Source organism: Tursiops truncatus, chromosome 1 (genome assembly GCF_011762595.2).
Source record: "Tursiops truncatus isolate mTurTru1 chromosome 1, mTurTru1.mat.Y, whole genome shotgun sequence".
Lineage (NCBI taxonomy): Eukaryota > Metazoa > Chordata > Mammalia > Artiodactyla > Delphinidae > Tursiops > Tursiops truncatus.
This window is the reverse complement of record NC_047034.1, coordinates 150,278,762-150,301,470: the sequence shown is the minus strand read 5'-3', so window position 1 is coordinate 150,301,470 and position 22,709 is coordinate 150,278,762. Positions and strand designations below refer to the sequence as shown.

Sequence of the window (22,709 nt, the reverse complement as noted above, 5' to 3'; positions counted from 1 at the left end):
AGATCTGGGCTCATTTTCAAAAAGAATTTTCCAACCCCAGAGCAACAAACTTGGAACAAAGCAAGCTGGAGTGGTAGTGAGCTCCCGACCATGGACAGTGTGCAAGCACAGACTAAATGACCTCTAAGATTTGGGGCAAAATATCAATAGATTCCTATGCTGGGAGGGAGGCTGGACTTGAGGTAAATAGGTCTAGTTGGAATCTAAATGGACACAGCACAGTCACTGAGCTGGAAATCAGTACGATAAAGGATCAGGGCCCAATAAAGAAAATGCAGGGGTCATGAAAGCCTCAGTGAAGTTAACCGAACTATCAGATTTATATCAGGATGATAGAGGTGCAAGATGGGGAGCAGCTTTAGAAGAAATTCCAAGTTTAAGGATAAAGGGATTTGGTTATTTGCACTTGAAAAACAGGAAACAAGACTTCCCAGGGAGGGCTGGTAGACTGGACCATATGAGCTTTATGTCTACAGGCAGCCTTTCACCAACCCCTCACCTTAAGTGACTGACCAAAGCTGCAGCCAACTTAGCGTCCTCACCACTGGAATGTGGGGTTGAGGTCACGGCACAGACACAAGCAGGAATGGTCCACGGACGACGTGAGCTCCTGCCGACCGATCATATCTCATCTCCCCTTCAGTTAAAAGCTTTCTATGCTTTGGACAGTTCTTAGCATGACAGAAGGGCTGGATACTTTGCACAGAGGGAGACAGGGTGAGAGGCATGGCTGTTGAAAGCTTCCGGAGCGCGTACGTTGAGATCAGACTGTTGCCACTGCTGGCTGGGTTAGCCTTCAGAAATGCCATGTCTATGAAGCCTTGTCAGAGATTAGCAGACGTGCTGACCACTTAGCAGAGAACACTTCATCTGTTCCCAGCGCAGTGAACCAGACATGACCAGGTGCCGGACGTGAGAAAGCAAACCCAGAGTGTGAAAATGAGGTGCTGGTCACCAGGGACATGGCCCTTTTGGAATCATCTGATGTACAGGGCAAGCAGAAGCTTCTGAACCTCCTTGAAGACATTTTTCATGGACTGGGAACTACACCTCACACAGTGGGCCATCTCCTGTGTGGCCTTTGTCACGCTCTGCTCTCCTCAGTCCCCTTACAGCCTTCACCTCTGGGAGCCGGTTTCCTCGTTTCTGTTAATTCCAGTGCTCACCCTGGGGCTGCAAGTCTTAAAAGATTACAGCTTCTGACACAGTCTCAGAAGGGTCTTCTTTATGGTCTGCCTGAGTGTGAAGTAACACTCTCATTGGTCAGAGCTCCATGTCACCTTTATGATCAGGCCTCCAGTCTGACAGAGTTGCCCATGATGCCTTTGCCTCTGGCTACTGGACTTGACACTATTGCTCAGCCCTTTTCTGCACTGGACAGAGCAGCAGTGATAATAATACAAACCAAACATCTGTGATCCTTCAGCACTTACTGGACATCTTCCAAATTATAGGACTTCATTTATCCCTTACTAGAAATCGGTGAGGTGGGTAATGGCATTCCTCTTTTTCAGATGAGGACACGGAGGCTCAGAGAGGTAAAGTAACTTGCCCGAGGTCACACAGCCAGTGAGCACCAATCTCTCAAGGCTCCTTTTTGGATTACGCACCCTTCTGCTTCTTCTGGCTGTAGAAGATGCTGCTGACGGGAGGCATGTTCTCCAGCACATGGAGAGATAGTGGGAGAGGGGAGAGGACGCTTCCCCCTGCCAACTCCGTCCTACACCACGGGCCCTGGGGAAGCACCACCATCATCACCATCTGTATCCATAAGCATTCACTGGGGTCCACTCAGGGCCTGGCCACGGGCACATGGAGGGGTAAGAACAGGGTTCAGCTGGGGTTTGCCCCGCAGGTGGCTGCGAGTCAGAGGATGCAGAAAGCAGGGTCCCCAGTTAGTGGCAGGGGGCTGTGAAGGAAAGAACACAGGATTTGGAGCCACAGAGGTCTGGGTTTGAATCCCTGCTCTGTTTCTCACTACCTGAGTGACGATGGTCAAGTTCCTTCGTTTCTCTGAGCCTCCACCCCTCATCTGGAGAATGGGTGTGTGTGTGTGTACACATATAAGTGCTATTCAGCAGGGGATGACGAGCATTAGAAATTCTATTTGTGAAGTGCTTAGTGCTGAGTTCTGTACCTGGGGCACAGCAGGCCCTCAACAGACAACGGCTGCTGTTACTACAAAGGAGGGTAGGGTAGGTTGGTGGAAGGGTAGGGGCAGCAGGGCGAGGGGACTGCCGGGTGGGACAGGGCTCCATCTAGGAGGCCATGTGCTGCATCTCAATCAGTGGTCACCAGAGGTCAGTAAGTTGCCTGAGGTCCCCCCTCAAACGTACACAGGCGTGGACAGTAGAGCCAGGACTACGAAGGCCAGAGTCTGCTGCCCCCAACCTGGGTCCGGGCCTGATGGTTCTGGGTGTGAGCTCCTCACAAAGGACCACTGCATCCCCATGCACCTCCCTGCAGCAGGCCCGGTACCAGCAGAGAACTGAGTCAGCACACCGTGTCTCCAGAAAGCCCGAGGGACGCTCTCCAGCAGCGCCGGCCCTGTCTGGCTGCAGCATCGCTTACAACCGCTATCTACAGCACGTGAAGGGCCTTTCAGAGCAACCGTCGGCAAGAAGGCAACCCCGTGGCTAGAATGAAGTTCAGATGAGATGCAGAATCAGCTCGGAGCCGCTGAATGAGAACAGAGCCTGCTGAGGCTTCCTGCAGATCTCCTCGGTGTTTGCTGAGAGTGGAGGCAGATGCCGCACGTGTCCTCCAGCCTCACAACAGCCTGGGAGGCGGAGACAGCTGCCTCTGCTCCAGAGTTGGAGAAACTGAGCCCAGAGACGCACAGAGACTTGCTCTCAGCCACGCAGCTAGTCAGTGGCACCACAGCAAGCCACAGATCGCGGTGATCGGCCCACCGCCTACATTGAAAAATTTACACGTGGTAAACGGTACACGCTTTGTATGAAATGGATTTCCCCTGCCTGTGGGCTCTAACGTTGGCCATCAGGGGAAACATCCATTTGTCTGAACCAAACAGAAAATAATAACTGTCAAGATAAGGTGAGATAACAGGTCCGGGGGCTTCGGAAGGGGAGGCGATGTCTGGCAGGCAGTGGCAGGGTGGGGAAAGGTCTGGGAGACTCCGTGGAATGGGGACATTTGACCTGGGCTCTAAGGACAGTCCAATGTGGGGATCTGGAGCTGGAGAGGAGGAGAGGTCCCTCCAGGTGGAGGTCACAGCAAGAGCAGAGGAGCCTGGGATGTACGGCGAGTCGGGCTGGGGCCGAGAGAGGAGCCTAGGGAGACAGTCTGGGGCGTAATCAACCACAGCGTGCTTTGGAAGGACCTGGGGAGCTAGTAAGAGCTCTTTCTGAGCCGGCTTTAAGGCCAAATGTCTGGTGGAGTTATAGGAATACCAGGCTTTGGGGATTTCAGAATAGCCCCAAATGCGTGGAGTGTTTACAATTTATAGTTACTTTCATTTGTGCATTCCCACTTTCCCATCGAAAAACATGAGATGAATGATATAGCTTCTTTTATTTGATGGAAAAGGGACAGTGGTCCTTCCCCATCCCCCAGTGACACCTGTGACCCCATCCCAGGCCCCTTCTCAGCCTACCCATCTCTCTCGTCCTCTCAGGCCGCCCCCCACTCACTGCCACTCCCTTCCCCCTCCAGCCTCAGCCTCACCAGCACCCTGGTCCTCCAACCTTGGGCCAGTTCGTCCATCTGGAACAATCTTCCCACCCCCGCCTTCTGCCTTTGTTAACTGCACCTCGTCCTCAGGCTCAGCTCACCGCTATGTCCTCAGAGGTGTTTCCTGAGCACTGCCCAGCCCTCCTGGTCAATGGACACAGGCGCAAAGCCAGCCAGGAGGTGCAGGAGCGCAGTTGCGGGACTCGCCAAGCTGCCGTTTTTGAGCGTTCAGTCCCCAGAACAGCCCCTGGCTGTGTCATCAGTACTCTCCCCACTTTGCAGACGAGAAAGGGAGGCCCAGAAGGGCTGAACAACCTGCTCCAGGTCACATACCCAGCAGTGATGGCGCAAGGACTCAACCCAGGTGGCCCAGCCCCAGAGGCCACGCTCCTGACCCCCACCCATCCCTGCCTCTGTCCTGCCCCGCCGGCTTCCTTCCAGGCATGCCAGGCTCCATCTCCAGACACATGCTGGTTCCAAACGCTGGGGTGGTGCGTTCGAGGCCGTCTTCTCATTTAGTCCTCACCTCAACCCCAGGAGGTGGCACTGCTCCCATCACCCTCCAGGTCAGGAGCAGCTGCACAGGTGGGCTAACAGTCTGCCCCACATCACACAGCCTGTTAGGGCAGAGCCAGGGCGGCTCCCAGGTCTGTCAGACTCCAGACGCAGTGGTCTTCCCTGAGACCATAGAAGACAGCCCAGGCCGGCGTGCCCAGCCTCCTTCCCGGTTATCGCCACACCTGACCCCCAGGAAGTGAGCTTCCCGTGAACTGCATAAAGGCCTGCGGTGATGGTCCTCAGAGTCATGTTTCAAAACCCACACCAGGGACCCACATCGCGGGCCTTCCAGGAGTCTGAGCTCAGAGACAGGCTTGCCTGAGCAGAAGCCTGAGCTTCCTGCCCCAGCGAAGCTTCACCCCAAGGGCTCACAGTCACAAAATCTCAGGTGCACGCGCAGGGTACAAATTCCTAACAGACATTAAAATAAAACATGACAAATGTAACAAGGAGCATTTGTCCAGGTGCCGCCTGAAATCGACCTGACGGTTTGCATCACAGCCTGCAGGAGGCTCTCACCTGGGTAAGCAGGTGCACGATCACCTGGTATGAAGTGGGCCAGGGAGGATGGAAGCCAAAGGCCCAGGAGTCCAAGGAGGGGACAAGACACGTGAGGGATTCCTGCAAGGACGGAAGCAACCTTCCCAGCATGATATGGGCGCGATCACCCCGATTCCTCGCGAGCAGAGGGATAGCACCCAGGCCCGGGCAGCAGGCGGGGTGCTGAGAGGGTGCCCGGCCCCACGGTGGACGGTCAGGGTGCGTGCAGAGCCTGCTGAAAACCAGACCGCCTCCTCACTCCATCCTTCGGGGACCAGGTGCTTGACCCCCATCCGGGCATCTCATGGCTGTACTAGGTAGACAAGTGAGGAGGCCGGGCTCCTGCCAGGGCTGGCCCGACACCTGGGGGAGCCCAGCTGGCTACTTTCAGTGTGTTGTCCCTGCTGGGAGGGCCCTTCCAGGCACACTGAGCAGAGGAGGCCCAAGGAAGAGGGTGAAGGGTGAGGACGCTTCGTGGGGATCTGAGCCAGCACAATGGATGCCCAGGGCTGGTAGAGCCCAGGCAAAGCCCCACTGCGTTCACAGTAGCCCCTCCCCCGCCTCAGGTAAGGGCTGGCTGACTAAAGGCACTCTGGCCCCTAGAAGGGGGAAGGAAGAGAGCCTGGACCAGCGTGCGGATAGCCGTGGTCACTGCTCTGCCCTTTCTTGCAGCAACTGGACCCCACGGGCACCGTGCTGGAGTCCGGGCGGGGGACGGCCCCCTGCCCAGTATGAATCCATGGCACCGCTGCCTCCTTCGGCTCCAGCTGGAGCCCCCGGGTCACCGCTCAGCCCGTGGCTGGCTCCCTGGGGACACTTTGTTCTCCTGGTCCAGACCCATTCAAGTCCCCACCTCCACTCTGCCCCACGGGCTCCTTCCTCCTCACTCCTGACCATGAAGGAGGGGGACACAAGTCCCCAGCTGCCTCCTCCCGGGAAGGGTTTACCGCTTGACGGTGAAACCAGAGCCGCCAGAGGGCAGCCACTAGGAGGTTACAAAGCTCAGGAAAATCATGGTTTATAGAGTCTGGACCTGAGCTCCCGAGTCCCAGAAACTTCTGAGAGAGGGATTTGAGGCAGCCCAGTTGCTAGATCTGCTGACGCTTTGAAAGTCTACGGGAACTGGTCTCCTCCTCTCTACTAGGGGATGGCTTCCCTTCCTCCTGAATCAGACTGCATCCAACCTGGCCCCCCTGGGCGAGCACACTTTCCTCCCTGGCCCCTAAAGGTCCGGCCCCCGGCTGAAGAGCACAGCCTGCGGACAAGCCTCCCTGCCCTCGGGCCCACCAGCTGCCTCCAGTCCTTGCCGTCTTCCCTGGGGAGGCGCCCTGCCTGCTCCTGGCTTCAGTCCCCAGAAGCCCAGCCTGGCCCCTGGCTGGTGGCCTCCTGGCCCCAGTCTGCCGGCCACACTTGCCAGCGGGTTACAAGACCCTGCTCACAGCCTGGCTTCTCCCTGGCCGCCTTAGGTTCACTTTGGCTCCTGTTTCCGCCCTGTCTGCTGCCACTATGTTCCTGGGAGCCTGCCTGCCCAGCACGCCCACCCCCTGCTGCCCGGGCTCCAGCCCAATCTGCTTTCTGCTGGCTGCTGTGCCCTGGGACACACTCTCCTGGGGACCCAAACTCTCCCGCCAGCTGGGCTGCCCTTCTTTGGTCTGCAAGCCACCCATGGTGACACATGACGCCTGTTCACAGCACAGATCCAAACTTCTGCGCGGAGTTCAGGCCCCGCTCCTTCCTTGGTCTGACGCCTTTCGCTTCCTCTCTTGGCCTTGGCTGACCCACTTGTTCAGAGATCTGCCCGGCGGCCCCTGGCAGCCTCTGCCCTTTTAAACTCTCCTCAATTCCTGGCTTCCCTGGTCTCCTTTCTTCTGAGCCAAACTGGTTCTCTCTCTTTTTTATTTTAAGTTTTTATTTTGAAACAATCACAAACATACAGAAAAGCTGAAAGTATAGTTTAAAAAAAAATTCTTTTTCCTGAACTGTTTAAGCGTAAATTGCCAACCCCATGAACCATCACCCCTGAATTCTCTAGGGTATGTTGCTTCCATCCAAGGCCATGCCAGGTCTCCCTGTCCGGTCAGGCTCTAACTCCCCATGCAGGGTCCACCCCTGAGGGGTGGCTTTGGCTCCCCAACCAGGCTTTGGCTCCCCAACCAGGCCACCCTGTTATCTCTTGAACCCAAGGAATCCTCTGGAGTTGAACGTCTCTCTTCACGGGAGCTGAAAGTGCTTCAGAATCGCAGCCTGATTCACCACAATGCCACCTCCCTCCCATCACCACAGTCACGGTGAGATGGCACAGGTCCAGTACCCTCGTACACACTCACCACACAGCCTTCCTCCCTTCCTCCTGTTGGTGTGTTTTGAGTGAAGGCCAAGAGGCTGGCTTCTATCATTGCTGTGCTGTGTTAACGCCTCCCTGGGCCATGGTTTCCTCACTGGCAAAGTGAGGAATTTGGATCAAATGATTTCTAGGGACGCTTTCATAATAATGATAACAGTGGACTTTTATTAAGTGCTTATTATTCATCATGTACTGTAAATTCTTTACATGCGTTAAGCCTCATATGAACTCTTTGAGATGTAATTACTATTATCGTCTCCATCCTACAGATGAGGAAACTGAGGCACAGAGCAATTACATAACTCACTTAAGATCAGCTGGTCGCCGTGACAGAGCCAGGATTCCCACGCAGGGGGTTTGGTTTCAGTGTTTACAGTCTGCCACAATGTGCTTGCAGAAGGGGGAGACGTTAGTTGACCCCTTACTTGAAGAGACAATCATGTAAGGAAATATTGATCATTCATGGCAGAATAAGACACTGTGCTGGGTACATTATACACCAACATCTTCGTTTCCTTTACTTCTCAACAACTTTGATCAAGAGGTTACTATTATTATTCCCATTTTTCAGATGAGAAAACTGAGCCATAGAGAGGTTAAGTGACTTTCTAATCAGTAGCACAGCCAGGATTTGAACCCAGGTCTGGCTGATACCAAAGCCGTGATTTTCTCATCATGTTCTGCTGCTGAACTGAGATACGAGCTCTGCTCAGAGGGCGGGAGTGAAGGACGCCACTCATCCCCTCTGATTGGCAGGGCGCTGGGATGGAGCGTGCCAGACCCTGGACAGCTGCTTCACGCGTCTGATTCTATTGAACATTCACAACAGCACCGAGAGGAATCTCCACCTCCAGAGAGGCACCCAAAGCATGACTGAAGGCACCCAGGTGGGCAGGCGCAGGTGGGATGTGGCCGCTGGAGAGTATCAGTGTCTCCTGGGACTGGGCCTTCACTCCCTGGGCACCAAGGTGCAGCTGATGCTCGGGGGGACAGATCACAGCAGGGACCCCTCCTCCAAGAGACCAAGAGACTGCAGACCAACTCTCTCCTTATTTTTTTAAGCTCCTCATTTTTCGAGTGGGTTCTGGAGATTTGGTATGTCTTTTGCCCCCCTCATCTCCTCACCTGTGTCCAGGCAAGCAATACCCAACACCCAACTCTGGGCTCCAAGAGGAAACTCTTCCCAACAGATGTCTTATCTCAGGACAGGGCACACTGTCAAGGTCTCCTGCCCAGGAAGGGGTACCTGCAGATGAGCTTGGCTTAGATTCTCTGACCTTTAGAAAAGGCAGCTTCTCTGAGGCAGAGACAAGGGCTTGCAACCAGCCCGCACAGACCCCTCGCCCAGACCTTTCCCTGTAAGCTGCCTCTGAGCAACAGCTTCCTCAAGTATTGGGTGCAGAGCTGAAATGGCTCATCGACTGACAAGAGCTGGAAAGATCCCACACAGCACATCACAAGAGCCAGAGATGGTTCACCCAAGCCACATGGCCATCATTCACGCTACAGATGAGAAACCTGGGTCCACCAGGAGCAAAGGCCTGCCCAAGGCCTCAGCTCTAGTAAAGACAGAGCCAGGACAGTCCCCAGCCCTGGACTCCAAGGCCCAAGCCCTTTCCCACATCCTCCAATTACCAATGGAGAGACTGCAATCCAGAGAGGAAACATGATTTGCCCAAAGTCTCCAGCTCCAGGACTCACCCCACTTACCTCCCTCCACGTGAGGCCTCATTTCAAACAACACCCAAAGATGGAAAAAGTAAAGTTTCCTGTGATTTGCAGCTAATAAAATTCAGGTGGACCCTAGTGTCAGACTCTCCATCTGCCCAACCCACGTGTCATTTTTCTTTTCCGATTTCATTTTTATTGTCCATAGATCACACTCGACCTCTTGCCCACCTGATGCGCTGTCCGCACACAGCCATCAGAGACATAGCCTGGCTTACACCTTCAGCGGCTTTCTACTGACTGGGAAGAAAGACCACCTGAGCCTGGGGACGATTACAGTCATGCTGGCGGAGGGAAGGGGGTGGGAGGAAAAGAAGATGGAAGGAAGTAAAGACAGTGAAGAAAGGAAGCAAGGAAGGAAGTGGTCTCTTTGCTGAGCACTTCCTCTAAGCCAGGCCCGGGAAAACAGCCCGTAGTATCTTACCATTCAATTCTAACAAGGAGCCTGTATAGTAGATACCACTGTCCTACTTTAGGGACTGGCCAGTAACTGCTGGAGGCAGGCCTGGAATCTGATTCTGTCTCAGGCCAATGCCCAAGGACTTTCCAGACTTCCTACAACACTGGCCCTTTCCGTGTTCCTCTGAGTCCTAGAAGTTCAGGAAGGTGCCACAGGGGCCCCAGGAACCTGTGGGGGAGGTTGAAGAGGGTGACCTTCCCTGAAGACTTCTTTGGAAGAATGAATTCTGTGCCTAAAACATATTTAAAAACAACCCTACTAGGCGTCTGTTATTGCAGATGGTGGGGAAACATTCTTTATTTACCTTTCCCTTCCCTTCCCTTCTTTTTCTTTTTCTCTTTCTTTCTTTCTTTCTTTCTTTCTTTCTTTCTTTCTCTCTCTCTCTCTGTCTCTGTCTCTCTCTCCCTCCCTCCCTCTCTCCCTCCCTCCCTCTCTCTCTCCCTCCCTCTCTCCCTCCATCCCTCCCTCCCTCCCTCCCTCCCTCCCTCCCTCTCTCTCTCTCTCTCTCTCTCTGTCTCTGTCTCTGTCTCTCCCTCCCTCCCTCCCTCCCTCCCTCCCTCTCTCTCTCTCTCTTTTGGCATAATAAACCCACAAAGCAGAAAAGAGCAGGAGAGGAGACTGACAATAAAATTGTGGAAGCTGGAAAGAGATGGATGGGTGAAAAGGACTTTGCAGACTCAAGACAATGGAATCTAAGTTGGCAGCAGGGAATGTGAGAACCAACCCAATTTACACCACAGGGCCCCTCAAGGACTCTGCAGGTGGGGATGGAGGGAACCAAGATAAGGATGACTAGTGGAAAGTCTTGTTAGAAGCAGTCAGACCCCATCCCTTCCTCAACTCCAGCAGCCAGGAGATCACCCCTGAGAAAGCCTGGAGGTTTATTCTCTGCAAAGGGGGAGATGGAAGGCATTTGAGGGGGACATCAGGCCAGGTAAGGGCAGGGCAGGGGAATCACAAAGAAGTGAAGGGATGGAGTGAATGTATCACTGGAAGCTGAGACTCCTCTCCCTTTCCCCTCCCACCTTTTTCCTTTCTGTGGCTCCCAGGCTATGGGAAATGAACCCTGCCATCTTTAGGCGTGAGACTGGAGTCTTCGCCCAAGAAGAACGACGTAAGACTCTGCCACTGCAGCCTCCCCAGTGGAACAGCCCAGATGGGCAGTCACGGGGAAGCCTCGCTCTCACACCCAGGCGCCCAGCCGTCTCTGAGCCTCCCACTCTTAACACAGGAAGACAGCAGAGGTTATCAGACACCTGAGAGAAGAGACTAAACAAACACAAGGATGAAGGGAACCTGAGGGAAACAGAAACCAAATGGAAAAGAACACTAAAAACAAAACAAAACTAACTAAAGTTAATAGCCTCTGAGAGAGAAAATACTGAAATCAACCAAATACGAACAGGATATTATTACAAGGAATGTTCAGAGAAAAGAAAGCACTCTTGAAAAATGAAAACGTGAGTGGCTGGAAGACAAAATGGAGACAAGTACCCAGAAAGTAGAGCATAAATACAAAGAGGTGGGGATTCTGACAGAGAGGTGTGAAAATTAGAGGAACAAGCCAGGAAGTCCCACCGCAATGAAGAGTAGCCCCTGCTCGCCTCAACTAGAGAAAGCCCGCGCACAGCAACGATGACCCAATGCAGCCAAAAAAAAAAAAAAAAAAAGAGCCAGGAGGTCCAACACCAGAATAACAGGAGTTCCAAAGAGAGGAGACAGAAAAATGGAGAAGAGGAAATCATCAAGGAAACCATTCAAGAAGATTTTTTAAAGCAGAAGTCCCTGACTTGCCAGATTAAAAGAGTCGCCGAGTGATGCAAACAGCCCCACACCGAGATTCACGCCTGTGGAATGTCACTGCACTAAGGAGGAAGAGAAGAGCCTTAGACAGTTGCAGAGGATGGAGTGGAAATCAGAATGGAGCTGGAACTCTTGAGAGCAACCTGGAAGCTTGAGAACAAGGGAGCAATGCTCTCAAAACTCTTTCAACCCGGAATCTGACATATCAATCAACTGAGGAATTGAATATTCCAGTATTCTCAGTCATGTGACGCATCAAAAAGCTCACCTCTCATGGGCCGTTTCTCAAGAAGACCATGCTGAAGGGTGGTCTCTGTGACAATGAGGAAGTAAACCGGGGAAAAGGAAGACGTAAGTCGATGAGGAGATCCAACATAGGTAAGAGAATCTCCAGGGCGAAGAGTGAAGGCAGCCCTGGGATGGCAGCTGTGCCCCAGGCAAAGGGCCAGGGGCCAGCTGGACCCCTCAGGGAGGGACTGTGTCAGCAAGATGAGTTTACAGAGGACCCGCTGCATCTGAACATCTGCAGGGGAGAGTTGGTGAGGTGAGAATTGGGGGGTTGAATTAGCAATACATATATAGAAAACTAATGAAGTTAACGCATACACAATTTTTATTCCTAGAGAAAATAAAAGCCGTACAGAAAAGCCAGAGGAACTACAGTTCATTACGTGACATAGCTGTGAAGGATAAATGGTACAGTCTAATGAGAGGAGGGGGGATGAGGGGGCATATGTGGACCAGGAAAGGCTCTTGAGTCACTAGCTAATACCTAAGCTGAAGCGCCTGGTAGTAGCAACCCAGGCACATTATTTAGAGATATGGAGGTCAGCTAAAAGAGATGAAAGTTATTGCTTCTGGGGGTGGGGGGCCGGGCAGAAAATGTGGGGGAAAGAAGGGTGCTGCTGTTTTCCATAACGAAATTTGTAGAAGAATTTGGCGTTTTCAACTCTGTGCAATTTTGATAAAAATAAAAAATGAAACAGAGAGAGAGAGAGAGAGATGCATGCCACTGTTAGCTAAGAGGCTGCTTCGCCTACAGAAGAGAAGGGGAGAAGCCAGCTTCCTCCTGGGCGCCCAGGCTGACTCCCCAGGACAGGAAGGAGGCTGGGACTCAGGCAGATGCTGTCCAGGCCCAGGGGATGCCTGGTCCTCGCTGTAGCTGCCAGGGGCCACCACCTGCTGGCATGGGGACTCCACTTCCCACACCCCCAAACCCTCAGGCTGAGCCCCTTGCTGCCTTCGACCCCCTACAGCAACCGGAGGCAGTGTCTTCTTGAGAAATGGATTCTCCTTTAAATTTTAATAGGATGCATTTAGGTCTTCCCTGACCATCCTCAGGGCTCTGGGGACTCTGGCCCCAGCATACTCAGACACTCAGTCTGCCCCGTGATCAATATGTCTTTTTTTTTTTTTTTCCACTGTCGGTGACTTGGGTTTCATAGTGACATAATCAGCTTTCTCTAATGCCTGGAGCCAGTGTTCCCTGGGAAGTATTTTGAGTGCTCAGGAGAAAGATGCTAGGCCAGTAAAGACAGTCAACCTAACTAGACAATTTAACATCTGAGATGTTTATTTGGAGGATAATCTTTACGAAGGAATAACTTTTCCAAGAATCTAAGTGGCTTCCTAGGAACAGACATTTCCTGCTTTTGTTTTCAAAACAGCCATTCACAAATCTATTGCTGGGAATGTAGCTGTCCAGGAACAGTGAGAAGAGGTCTGGATGGGGGCTGAGAGAACCCTCCCCACTCCCCCGCCCAAACTATCAGTCTGCCTGCAGCACACCCACATCTGTCTTTCCTCCTGTTACTCTAGGAGAAGCACCCCCTTCACATCAGCTCAGCCCCACCCCTTGCACCTCTTCTAGAACTCCGCCCTGCGCTCGGCCCCTTCTCTCCCGGCACTGTCATCTGTGCCTACCACCTCCACACCCCCAGCAGCACAAGCACACTGAGGATCTCTCTGTGTAAACACCCACCTGCTCAGCCTCATACACACTCACCCAGGTCCCACCCCTCACCCCCTCGTAGTTTCCTCCTTCCCACCATAGCCAGCCCCTTGGGACAGGTTTACTTACATGTGCTGCCTTCAGGACTCCATCTCCCAAAACAGCTCCCATCAAGGCCCCATCAGTGACCCCCATGTGGCCACATCCCGTGGACGCTTGCCTGGCTTCCCTGTCCTGGGCCTGTAAGCGGCCCTCAGCACAGATGACCTTGAACTCCCTCTGCCCTTGGCTTCCATGACTTCTCACTCTGCCAGGTCTCCGCCACTCCTCTGGCTTCTCCTTCTCAGACTCTTGCAGCTTCCTCTCTGCCTGCCCTCTGACTGCTGGCATGTTCCGGCTCAGTCCTGGATGCCCTATTCTTTTTTTCTCCTCCCCTCTCCCTAAGTGACCCCGTCCAATTCCATCCTCCTAAACAGCATCTATGCATTGACAAACGCATGTCCCAAAGGTGTCTTTCCTGTCCTCTGAAGCCAGGCTCACATATCCAATTGCCACACGCCTCCCTGAACACTTGGATGTCTGACTGGTATCTCAAAGGGAACATGTCCACCAAGCTTTGATCTCCCCTTCCCCGAGCCCCTTCTTACTGTCTTCCCCATCCCTGCCCATCTCGGTGTACGGCAGCACCACCCATCCAGCTGTTACTCGAGCCAGGAACATGGCAGTCACTCTACATTCCAAGCTCCTCGTCCTCACCCTTCATATTCAATTCACCAGAAGTCCTCTAGCTCCACCCCCATCTCTAATGTGGTCTCCCTGGTCTGAGCCACCGGATGTCGCACCTGGACTCTGCAATATCCCACCCTCCCCTACTCCCACCCCCTTCTCAAAGCTCAGGTCACATTCCCTAGGAGAGATGAAACAACGGGATTTGGGGGAAACAGAAAGAGAACAAAACCAGTGTGGGCGCGTGTGATGGAGGTTGGACAATTCACTCCCGGCCCACTGGGGCCACACTCAGAGTTGCCTGTCTACACTTCCAGGGAGAAGTCTGAGAATTAAAGAGAAACCAAGGCACTGGATCAGGAAGAAGACAGGGACCTGGCAGCCTGGACTCACCCAGGAAGGACAGCAGCCTCTATCCAGAGTTGGGTGCCGAAGACCACTTCTCTCCGGCCCCCAAGACACAAGGGATCTGCTCAGAGCAGGCACTGGCCTAGAAGCTGGCAGCCCATGAGCCGGTCCTTTTTGGAATCATGTTTCATTTTTACCTGTAACACTTGAAGGCAGGTCAGCAAGCAAATGACCTTGGCTCCCAGCCCCAGGTGCTTGCCCCATAGCCGAGGCCACCTGACTTCACCTTCCCAGACCAAGCCTGACTCCAGGTTGGTGGGCTGGTCCTGTCTGGCCTGGTTTGGCCCTGATTCTGTGTCCTTGTTCCTTCCTGAGACCCAGAGCGTCCACCCTGTCACGGATTCTGAGAGCTGCTGAGGTCAGGGATCCTGTCCCTCACCTGAGGTCTCAGTTAAAGGGAGATTCCTTCACTTAATAAACATTCTCTAGCACTGCTAGGCACCATTTTCAGCACTGGGGATACAGCAATGAATAAAGCATAATTCCTGTCCTCTCACAGGGTGTACATTCTGGTGGAGGAAACAGAAACAAACTAGTGACTTTCTGGGGAAAAATAAAGCAGGGAAGGGAAGGGGGATAAGAAATGCTAGAGGAGGGTACATGTGGGAGGGTGGCCTGGGAAGGCTTCACCAAAGTGTGAGTGAAGGAAGTGAAGGAGCTGCGGGACCCTGGAAAAAGTGTTCAAGGTAGAGGCTTCCCTGGTGGCGCAGTGGTTAAGAATCCGCCTGCCAATGCAGGGGACACAGGTTCGAGCCCTGGTCCAGGAAGATCCCACATGCCACGGAGCAACTAAGCCCATATGCCACAGCTACTGAGCCTGCACTCTAGAGCCCACGAGCCACAACTACTGAGCCCACGTGCCACAACTACTGAAGCCCACGTGCCTAGAGCCCGTGCTCCACAACAAGAGAAGCCACCACAATGAGAAGCCCGCACACTGAGGCGAAGAGTAGCCCCCGCTCGCCCCAACTAGAGAAAGCCCGCGCGCAGCAACGAAGACCCAACACAGCCAAAAATAAATAACTAAAATAAATAAATTTATTTAAAAAAAAGTGTTCAAGGCAGCGGGCACAGCAAGTGCAAAGGCCCCGAGGCAGAAGCATGTCTGACAAAGAGATCCTCGGCTGGAGCACAGGAAGCAAGGGGTAGAGGGGTAGGCAGAGGTCAGGGAGGACCTGGGGCCAGCACACACAGGCCACTTGTGGGCTGTGGAGGGTGCAGAGTGGGAGTGCCAGGGTCTGCTGGTGTTAAACAGGATCATTCTGGTTGCCGGGTTGAGAATACACTGTAGTGGGTAAGGGTGGAAGCAGGAGATTACAGCGGGACACTGTGACAAACCAGATGAATCTTGGCAGTGGTTTGACCCAGGAGGTGGGAGAAATGGGCAGATTCAGGGTGAGTTGACAGGATTTGTTAATGGAGGTGAGACAGAGCCGTCTGGGGCCTGACGACAGGAAAAATGAAGTTGCCTGTGCAGAGTTTGAACAAGTGGTTTTGCTTCCTTCTTTCAAAGTATATCTTTTTTTCTTTGGCCACTCAAAAAAACTTTCAAAAAGACATTCAGCGAATGAGCAAATGCACACAGTTTCTCTGCCTATGTTTACAAATCACCACCTTTACGTTACGAACGCTTTGGTAGCAGGCTTTTTTTGTTCCAGTTTGGATTTTTAGAGCGGTTTACCTGCGGAGTTTATTCTTTACCCCTATCCCAAAACCTCCAACTTATTATTATGTATGTAATTCATAGTTTAATCAATTTGTTCCCCAATAAATAGAGAGGTAACAAATCTTCCCAAAGGCATACTTCAACAACGTCCTTAATCTGGAGTTCACAGTAAGATGGGGCTATACAGAGTAGAAATTTAGGATGGAAAATATGCTGCACTTTTAGGTTTCAAAGTCCAAGAAGGAATCGGTTTGTGAAAAATTATTACTTTAAGTTTTTTAAAATTAAAGTTTAAGTTTAAAATTAAACTTTAAGTTTTTTAAAATTAAAACTATTCTCTCCAAGCTACTATTTCATAAATACGCACACACGTATGCGTGCGCATGCGTGCTTGCTTTAAAAATACAGGTACACGATAAACAACACGTGGATATACCGCATAAACTCTTAGACCTCAATAAAAATAAATTCAGCTATTAGAAATGAAAATACATGAGATGGAAAAGCACACCTGTTAAAAATATAACTCCTTCAAGTGGAACTGTACCAAATTAAGCAAACTTTCAAAATAATTTCTTTAACAAATATACCAAGAGCCCCAGGAGTCACAGTGGTTCTTCAGCATCTGCTGTGCTGTGTTCTAAGGATGAGTTCATTGAACGCCCAGGTGACCATCACACAGATGGCTGAGACCTGACACGGAGCTCCGGGGAGAAAGGCGAGTCTGGGAGTCATCAGCCTATAGATGGTACACAGAGCCACCTTGGGAGTGAGTTTACACAGAGAAAAGGGGAAGCCCAGGGGCTGAGCCCTGGGGGCCCTAATGTTTAGAGATCAGGAGATGGTGGGAAATCCCCAAAGATGACGAGAAAGTGCTGCTGGCAAAGAAGAGGAGGGTCAAGAAAGATGGCCGCCTGGAAGCCAGGGGACAAAGTGTTTCGAGGAGGGTGGAGGGGTCACCTGTGTCAAATGCTGCCAGTAGCTCAGGAAAGAAGAGAAATGAGAACTGACCATGGAATTCCTCAGCGTTGGAGGTCACTGTGGACCTTGATAAGTGCAGCTTTTGAGGTGTGATGAGTCCAGCGCCCCACCGGCATGAGTCTGAGAGAGGATGGGAGGAAAGATGAGACGTGAGCAAGTATAGTCATCGCTTTCCGGAGTTTTCCTTTTGAGGAAAACAGAGAAATCTGGCGAGTAAGCCCTTTAGTCAAAGGAATGTTGTTAAGGTGGGAAACTTTTAAGTTTGGATGTACTGAACTGAATGGGCTAGGAGAGAGGCAGTGGCTGGAGGGATGTATTGGGCGGTACTGGGGAACTGAGAAGAGATGGGAGTCAGTACCCTTGGACAGGAGCACAGATGGCCCTCCCTCAATGGCTGAGTCCTGCCACTGGCAGTGGCAGGGTCTGGCGTGGATGCCTTCTGCTGAAGGCCTGAAGGGCTTGGGGGGCAGCCCCGGACAGCCCCATGCCTGTGAGTCACCATAGCCACACTCACTGGCCCAGCCCACAGCTGGGCTTCTGTCCCCCGCCCTGTATTCCAGTTCCAAGCTAAGGCTGGGCTGCCCCTCTAAACCCAGCCCACCCCTTGCCCCTTGACAACGGCCACCTTTCTGAGGACTCCCCACCCCAGCTGGGCCTGACCTCTATGGTTTCACCCTCTGATCCCATCATTCCCTTCAGGCCTAAGCACCGACCCCTCCCCCGCTCGCCCCCCCAGCTGGGCCTGGACGAGCACTTTTGGCATCCAGGTAGTTCCTATCAATTCTAGCCTCTTCTTCCACACCAGCCCTTTGGGCTGAGCTCTCAGCTTTCCTTGCAACAAGTGAACTTGAGTTAGGACAACACAGGCATCACCCTCAATGAACCGTATAACCTTGTAGGTGTAAAGTCAACATTCTCGTAACAAAGGAGCCCTTCTAAAACAACCGAGGCAAATGCAGGGATGCTGGGTGAGAAAGTCAACATGCTCTTGATGGGCACTCCCGGAGGCTGCCTGGAAGACGCAGACTGTGTTCGGGTGTGGAAGGGATGGGGAATGCAGGGCGGGGGCTGTGTGCCGGAAATCAGTGCGGTAAATAGGAACGGATGCATAGTGTGGACAAAGCATGGCCCTAGGACCCAAGGCAAGAGGGGACTTGCAGGGGAGACAGGAATGGATTTCAGTACCACTGTTATTCCAGAAGTAACGCAGAGAACTAGGGAGTATGGAGGGATCTGAGAGGTTAATCGGAGGAGAGGGCTGAGTACTGCCCTTTGGAGGTGGCTAGGATTTGGCAATGGGCAGAGCCCAGCAGGCACAGAAGGTGAAGCACAACAGGGGTGAGTGAGGCTGTGGGGCCGGGAAGACCAGCCTGAGTTTCAACTGGATCCGGCAGGTAAGGCGGCCACAGAAGGCCCTGGAGCAGAGGTGTGACACAGGCAGAACCATGATCAAGGACACCCAATAGCACCAACATGGGGGCCTGGAGAGAGGGGGTAAGAGCCGTGGTACAGGGAGTGCAGAGGGACCACCTCTGAGTCATGGACCACTTGGTGTGGACACCAGACTCTGGGGACTAATTGGAAGGGGGAGGGTTGGGGGAGAAGAAGGTGTCCAAGATGACACTAAGGTTTTGAGTGTGAAGGGCTGGGCACATCATCTGGGCTCTGGATGTGGAAGGAGATGTCGTTGGTGGCAACTGGAGGGCTTGGTCCAACTCACGCTGAGTTCGAGGTGCCCTAGTCTCCCAGGCAGAGGTGCCTGTGAGGCATCAGAAGCCATGGTCTATAGTGCAGGAGCGAGGTCCCAGCTGGACACTCAGATTTAGTGTCCTTGGCACAGTGAGGTCTGAAGCCAAGGAGGTGAATGATGGCGACCAGGGAGACCACTCAGGGCCAGAAGAAACCAGTCCGACTGACCAGGTGCGTGAGTCACCATCATACCCAGACCGACGACCGACCCACCTTTCCTCTCTGCCTGTCCCAGTCTCACGAACCCTCCAGGCCTAGCCCTCCCCCTCCAGGAAGCCAGCTCTGGCTACTCCAGCCTCGGGAGTCCTTGCCCGCTGTGAGCATCTCAGTATTGGGGGTCCACACCTCAGCACCGGGCCTTGTGCTGCACCTGAACCAGGCTCCTCGAGAGGAGAACCCCAGTTTACCCCCTCGGCTCTGGGCATCTTCTGGCACAGAGCACCCATAAGGCACTGAATAAATAGCTCCTCCTGGATGGACTGAGCGATTGATCAACTGCTGGGTTGGAGATCAAGAAGAACAGTAAGGAGACTAGTGATGAGAAGACTCCTGCCTGCTGGACGCATCCAGCATCTACTCTTGCTGTCTGGTCTCTTGACTCATGGCCATGAATTAGATCTCTATGGATCAACCTGACTACATCTCAGAACATCACTGAGTAGAAACAACAAGTTGCAGATGTACGGTAAACCCTCTGGTGTAGTCAGTGCTACCTACCAAAGAGCCCTGGTCCTCCCCCGTGCACGGCAGGGCTGTGCTTCCCTACTCTCAGGGAGCTGGGTGAGGCCTGCAGTTTGCCCTGGAAGATGAGATGGGAGCAGAAGCTTCTGGGTGGAAGCCTGAAGAGTCAGTGTACAAGGCACCACTGTCCCATCTTACTCTCTCGGCCTTGGCTGGCCTGAGTGACTCCCAGGAACAGAACCCCATTGCAGACCCTCGTCAAATAGGTACTGGAGTGAAGTACAAATACTTGCTGTGTTAAAAAAATACACAAAAGAAAGAAAGAAAAAAAGGGAGGGAGGAAGGGAGGAAGGGAGAGAGGAAGGAATGGGCCTAAGGCAAAGCCCTGGTGACCTCAGGTGGGTGTGCCTGAAGGTTCTAGTCAGTGTTTCTGGGTGGGGGCACCCTTGGCATTTTGGGTGGGACAAGTGGTTCTGTGGTTGGTGATAGGATGGTCACATACCCAGCCCTGTCCATGAAATGCCAGAGGTGCCCCCAGTTCTGTGGCAACCCACACTCTCATGCCCAGATTTGCAAATCTTCCTGGGGGTGACACCAGCCCCAAGAGAGCTGTAAATGTTGAGGGGTCACCAGAAGGGAGGGTGGGAGGTACAGCGGGGGCCCAGATGGGACAGCGGGGCTGCAGGAGAAGATGACCTGACCGGTGGCATTACATAACCCCCCCCCACCAAAGTGCTCAAATTAGATGTGACAGGTAGAGGCAGTGAGGGTGACGTTCTTCGCAGCTGACAGATAGAGCGAGGTTATCCTGGAGGGGATAAAAGCGACGCACACAAGAGTGAAAAAATGCTCCGATGCCCTTTGTCAGCACCATGAACTGCAGCCTTTACCCGGGGCGGCAACAGGATCCCCCGACCATCCACAAAGTATGTCATGATCCCCTTTTATAGATGGGAAGCAGAGCTGGAGAGGGGAGGGGATGGTCTGAGTGGAACAGCTAAGTGGGAGAGCTGCTCGGGGGCAGGGATGCTGGACCTGGGAAGAGAGGGAGATTCTGAACAGAGCGGGTAGGATTAAGTGATGACCTGGGTGGGATGGTGGGGGTAGGTTACAGTGAGGACCACTGCCTAGGCTGTAGGAAAAGGAGAAGGGGACTCAGGTGTGGCCTTCACCTTTCAGCTGAAGGGAGACCATGCGGCAGAGACTCTGGTGGCTGAAGCTGTGAACTAACTGCGGTGGGGAGAGGCTCCTGACAACTGCCCTTTGGGGCTCAGGCTTCCTGGGGGGGGGGGGGAATGAGGGCAGCAGGGAGCCGCCTGGCACCAGATCTCCAGTCTGGGGACAGTTGCCTGTCAGGGCAGAAGCAAACCCCCTCCTTCATGGCCGCTAACACTCAGCCACCCCCTGGGGCCCCACAGATGGTCCTTGAAACTGCTGGGAGAAGGCTGTGACCGACGCACCCATCCCAGGACGAAGTCTTATGTGGCCTTTGGAGGACCCCAATGATGTGAGAACACAGAGACACACGGGGGCGCTCTAACCAAGTAGCAGAAGAGGATACCCGTCAGTCCCCAGATGGAAAGAGGGCAAATATTTCGAAAAATCTCTGGTCTAGTGTTTCAGTGGAGCAGTTACTGGAACTCTGAAAAGGATATTTCTCTCCCCGGGGGTCGGGTCCCTGCCACTGCAGGATGTCTGCCCTCCCTGACCCCCTCCCTGTCACTATGACAACCCAAACCCCCAAGTTCAGTTTCCAAACACTCCCTCTGCTGAGAGGCCCTGCTGGTCAGTGCCACCGGAGGATGCCCACTGGTGGCCTTGGGGAGCTGGGTAGTGTCTGCTCTCCCAGCGCTACAGAGGAATCCAGCACCTCCCACTTTGACCTTGTGAGTTAGGCACCCGCAGGTGCTGGAGGACTGTAGGTACCATAACGTTCCGTGTTGGCTGGGGCTCATGGGGACCATCCTCCTTTGGAGGTAGGTTCTCCTCCGTGCTGTTATCCCTCAGGACTGGGTAGGACGAGGGCTGCATTGATCACACTGGGGACACAGACACAGGACCCTGAGACAGACACCACGGGACCTGCGTACAGACACCCACGTCCCGAGAAGCACACACGTGGTCACAAAGAACACAGCTTGCACAACACTTCTACAAAGCAGGTCTGAAACCAGGCAGCCTGCCGGAGCCCGGGGAGCCCCACAGTTGAGAGTTCTGAGATGTTTCTATCATGAGGTTTACAGAGACAAAGAACCAACGGTGAAAAACCAGGGGTATTATTCTAAATGTTTACCAACCAATGAATCCTGGACTCCAGCCAGTCAGAACAGAGACCGGTGTACACAGCTGGTAGGTGCAGTGCGCTACCAGCCCTGTAAACAGCCTTGTCAGCAGAGCCCGAGTCCCCCTGGGGGACACCAGGCCTGCCACGGTGGCTGCTTAGAGGACAGAGGTGACTTCTGGGGAACACACACCAAGGTTAACAGCAGTCCGGACAGGACCTGGGAGAATCACTATCAATCCCAATGCAGGGTCTAGGAACCCAGCCAGCATGTGAGGAAAGAGGGGCTGGGGGAAGACCCAGGCGGCTCCAGTCCCCAGCACATACCTGGCATACCCCGCCCCCAACCAAGGAGCCCGCATTCCTCAACAGAGGCGGTCAGCGAGTCGCACACAGATGTCACCTCCTGGAAGGCCGGAAGCCCAGGGCTCCTGTGGGCACAGCCCTGCCCGTTGAGATGCTCACCACCTCTGAACGCAGATGACACCACCCCCAGCCCTCGGGCGGGCGCGAGCTCTTACTGCATGGGAAGCAGACATTGCAAACCAAAGGTGATTCTTACCCTCCTTCGAAGATTTTGATCCTCGCCGGCTCCCCTCTCTTGGAGGCAGGAGCGTCCTCCTCCGGCTTCCCTCGCTTCTCCTCTTCCTTCTCCACTCTAGCTATCTCTTTCTGGCCTTCCGGGGGAACCAGCGAAGGGAGGCGAACCTGGCCCACCGCAGGAACGACAAAATCATGGCTGGTTAACGGGTGGTCATGGAATGATGCCTTCGATGGCATCGCACACCTACACTTCATCCTCCCTCTACCCAGTGAAGAGGTGCTCTTAGCCCCACTTTACAGAAGGAGGGAAACGGATCCTCAGAGAGGTGAAGTCAGAACTGGGACTCTGACCAGGTCTTTTTCAGGGGAAGACCAGGCCTTCCCATGAGAGCTGCGTTTGCTCGCTTTTTCACACTAGTCTAGGGGCTTCTGGGGACAGGTCCTCATCTTGGTCTCCTCGGTCACACCAGCCTCAGAGAAGGCATTTGAGGAATGCTGAATGCATAAATGAAGGCCCCACCTTTGGAGATTAACCAGCCCAATTCTCTTTTATAGATGAGAAAGTCAAGGTCACACAGCAAGTTAAGGGCATTGCTG

The 22,709-nt window shown here is 53.3% G+C and overlaps 1 protein-coding gene across 2 annotated transcripts in view; it reads right to left on the bottom strand.

The window, feature by feature from the left end:
- HIVEP3 (HIVEP zinc finger 3) overlaps nt 1-22,709 on the bottom strand; it is a 134,153-nt gene that overhangs the window by 28,442 nt on the left and 83,002 nt on the right. For both annotated transcript variants that reach the window (XM_033836930.2, XM_033836925.2), the window contains exon 4: nt 22,132-22,277. In XM_033836930.2, the coding sequence (XP_033692821.1) occupies nt 22,132-22,277 (146 nt within the window). The remainder of the gene's footprint in view (nt 1-22,131; nt 22,278-22,709) is intronic.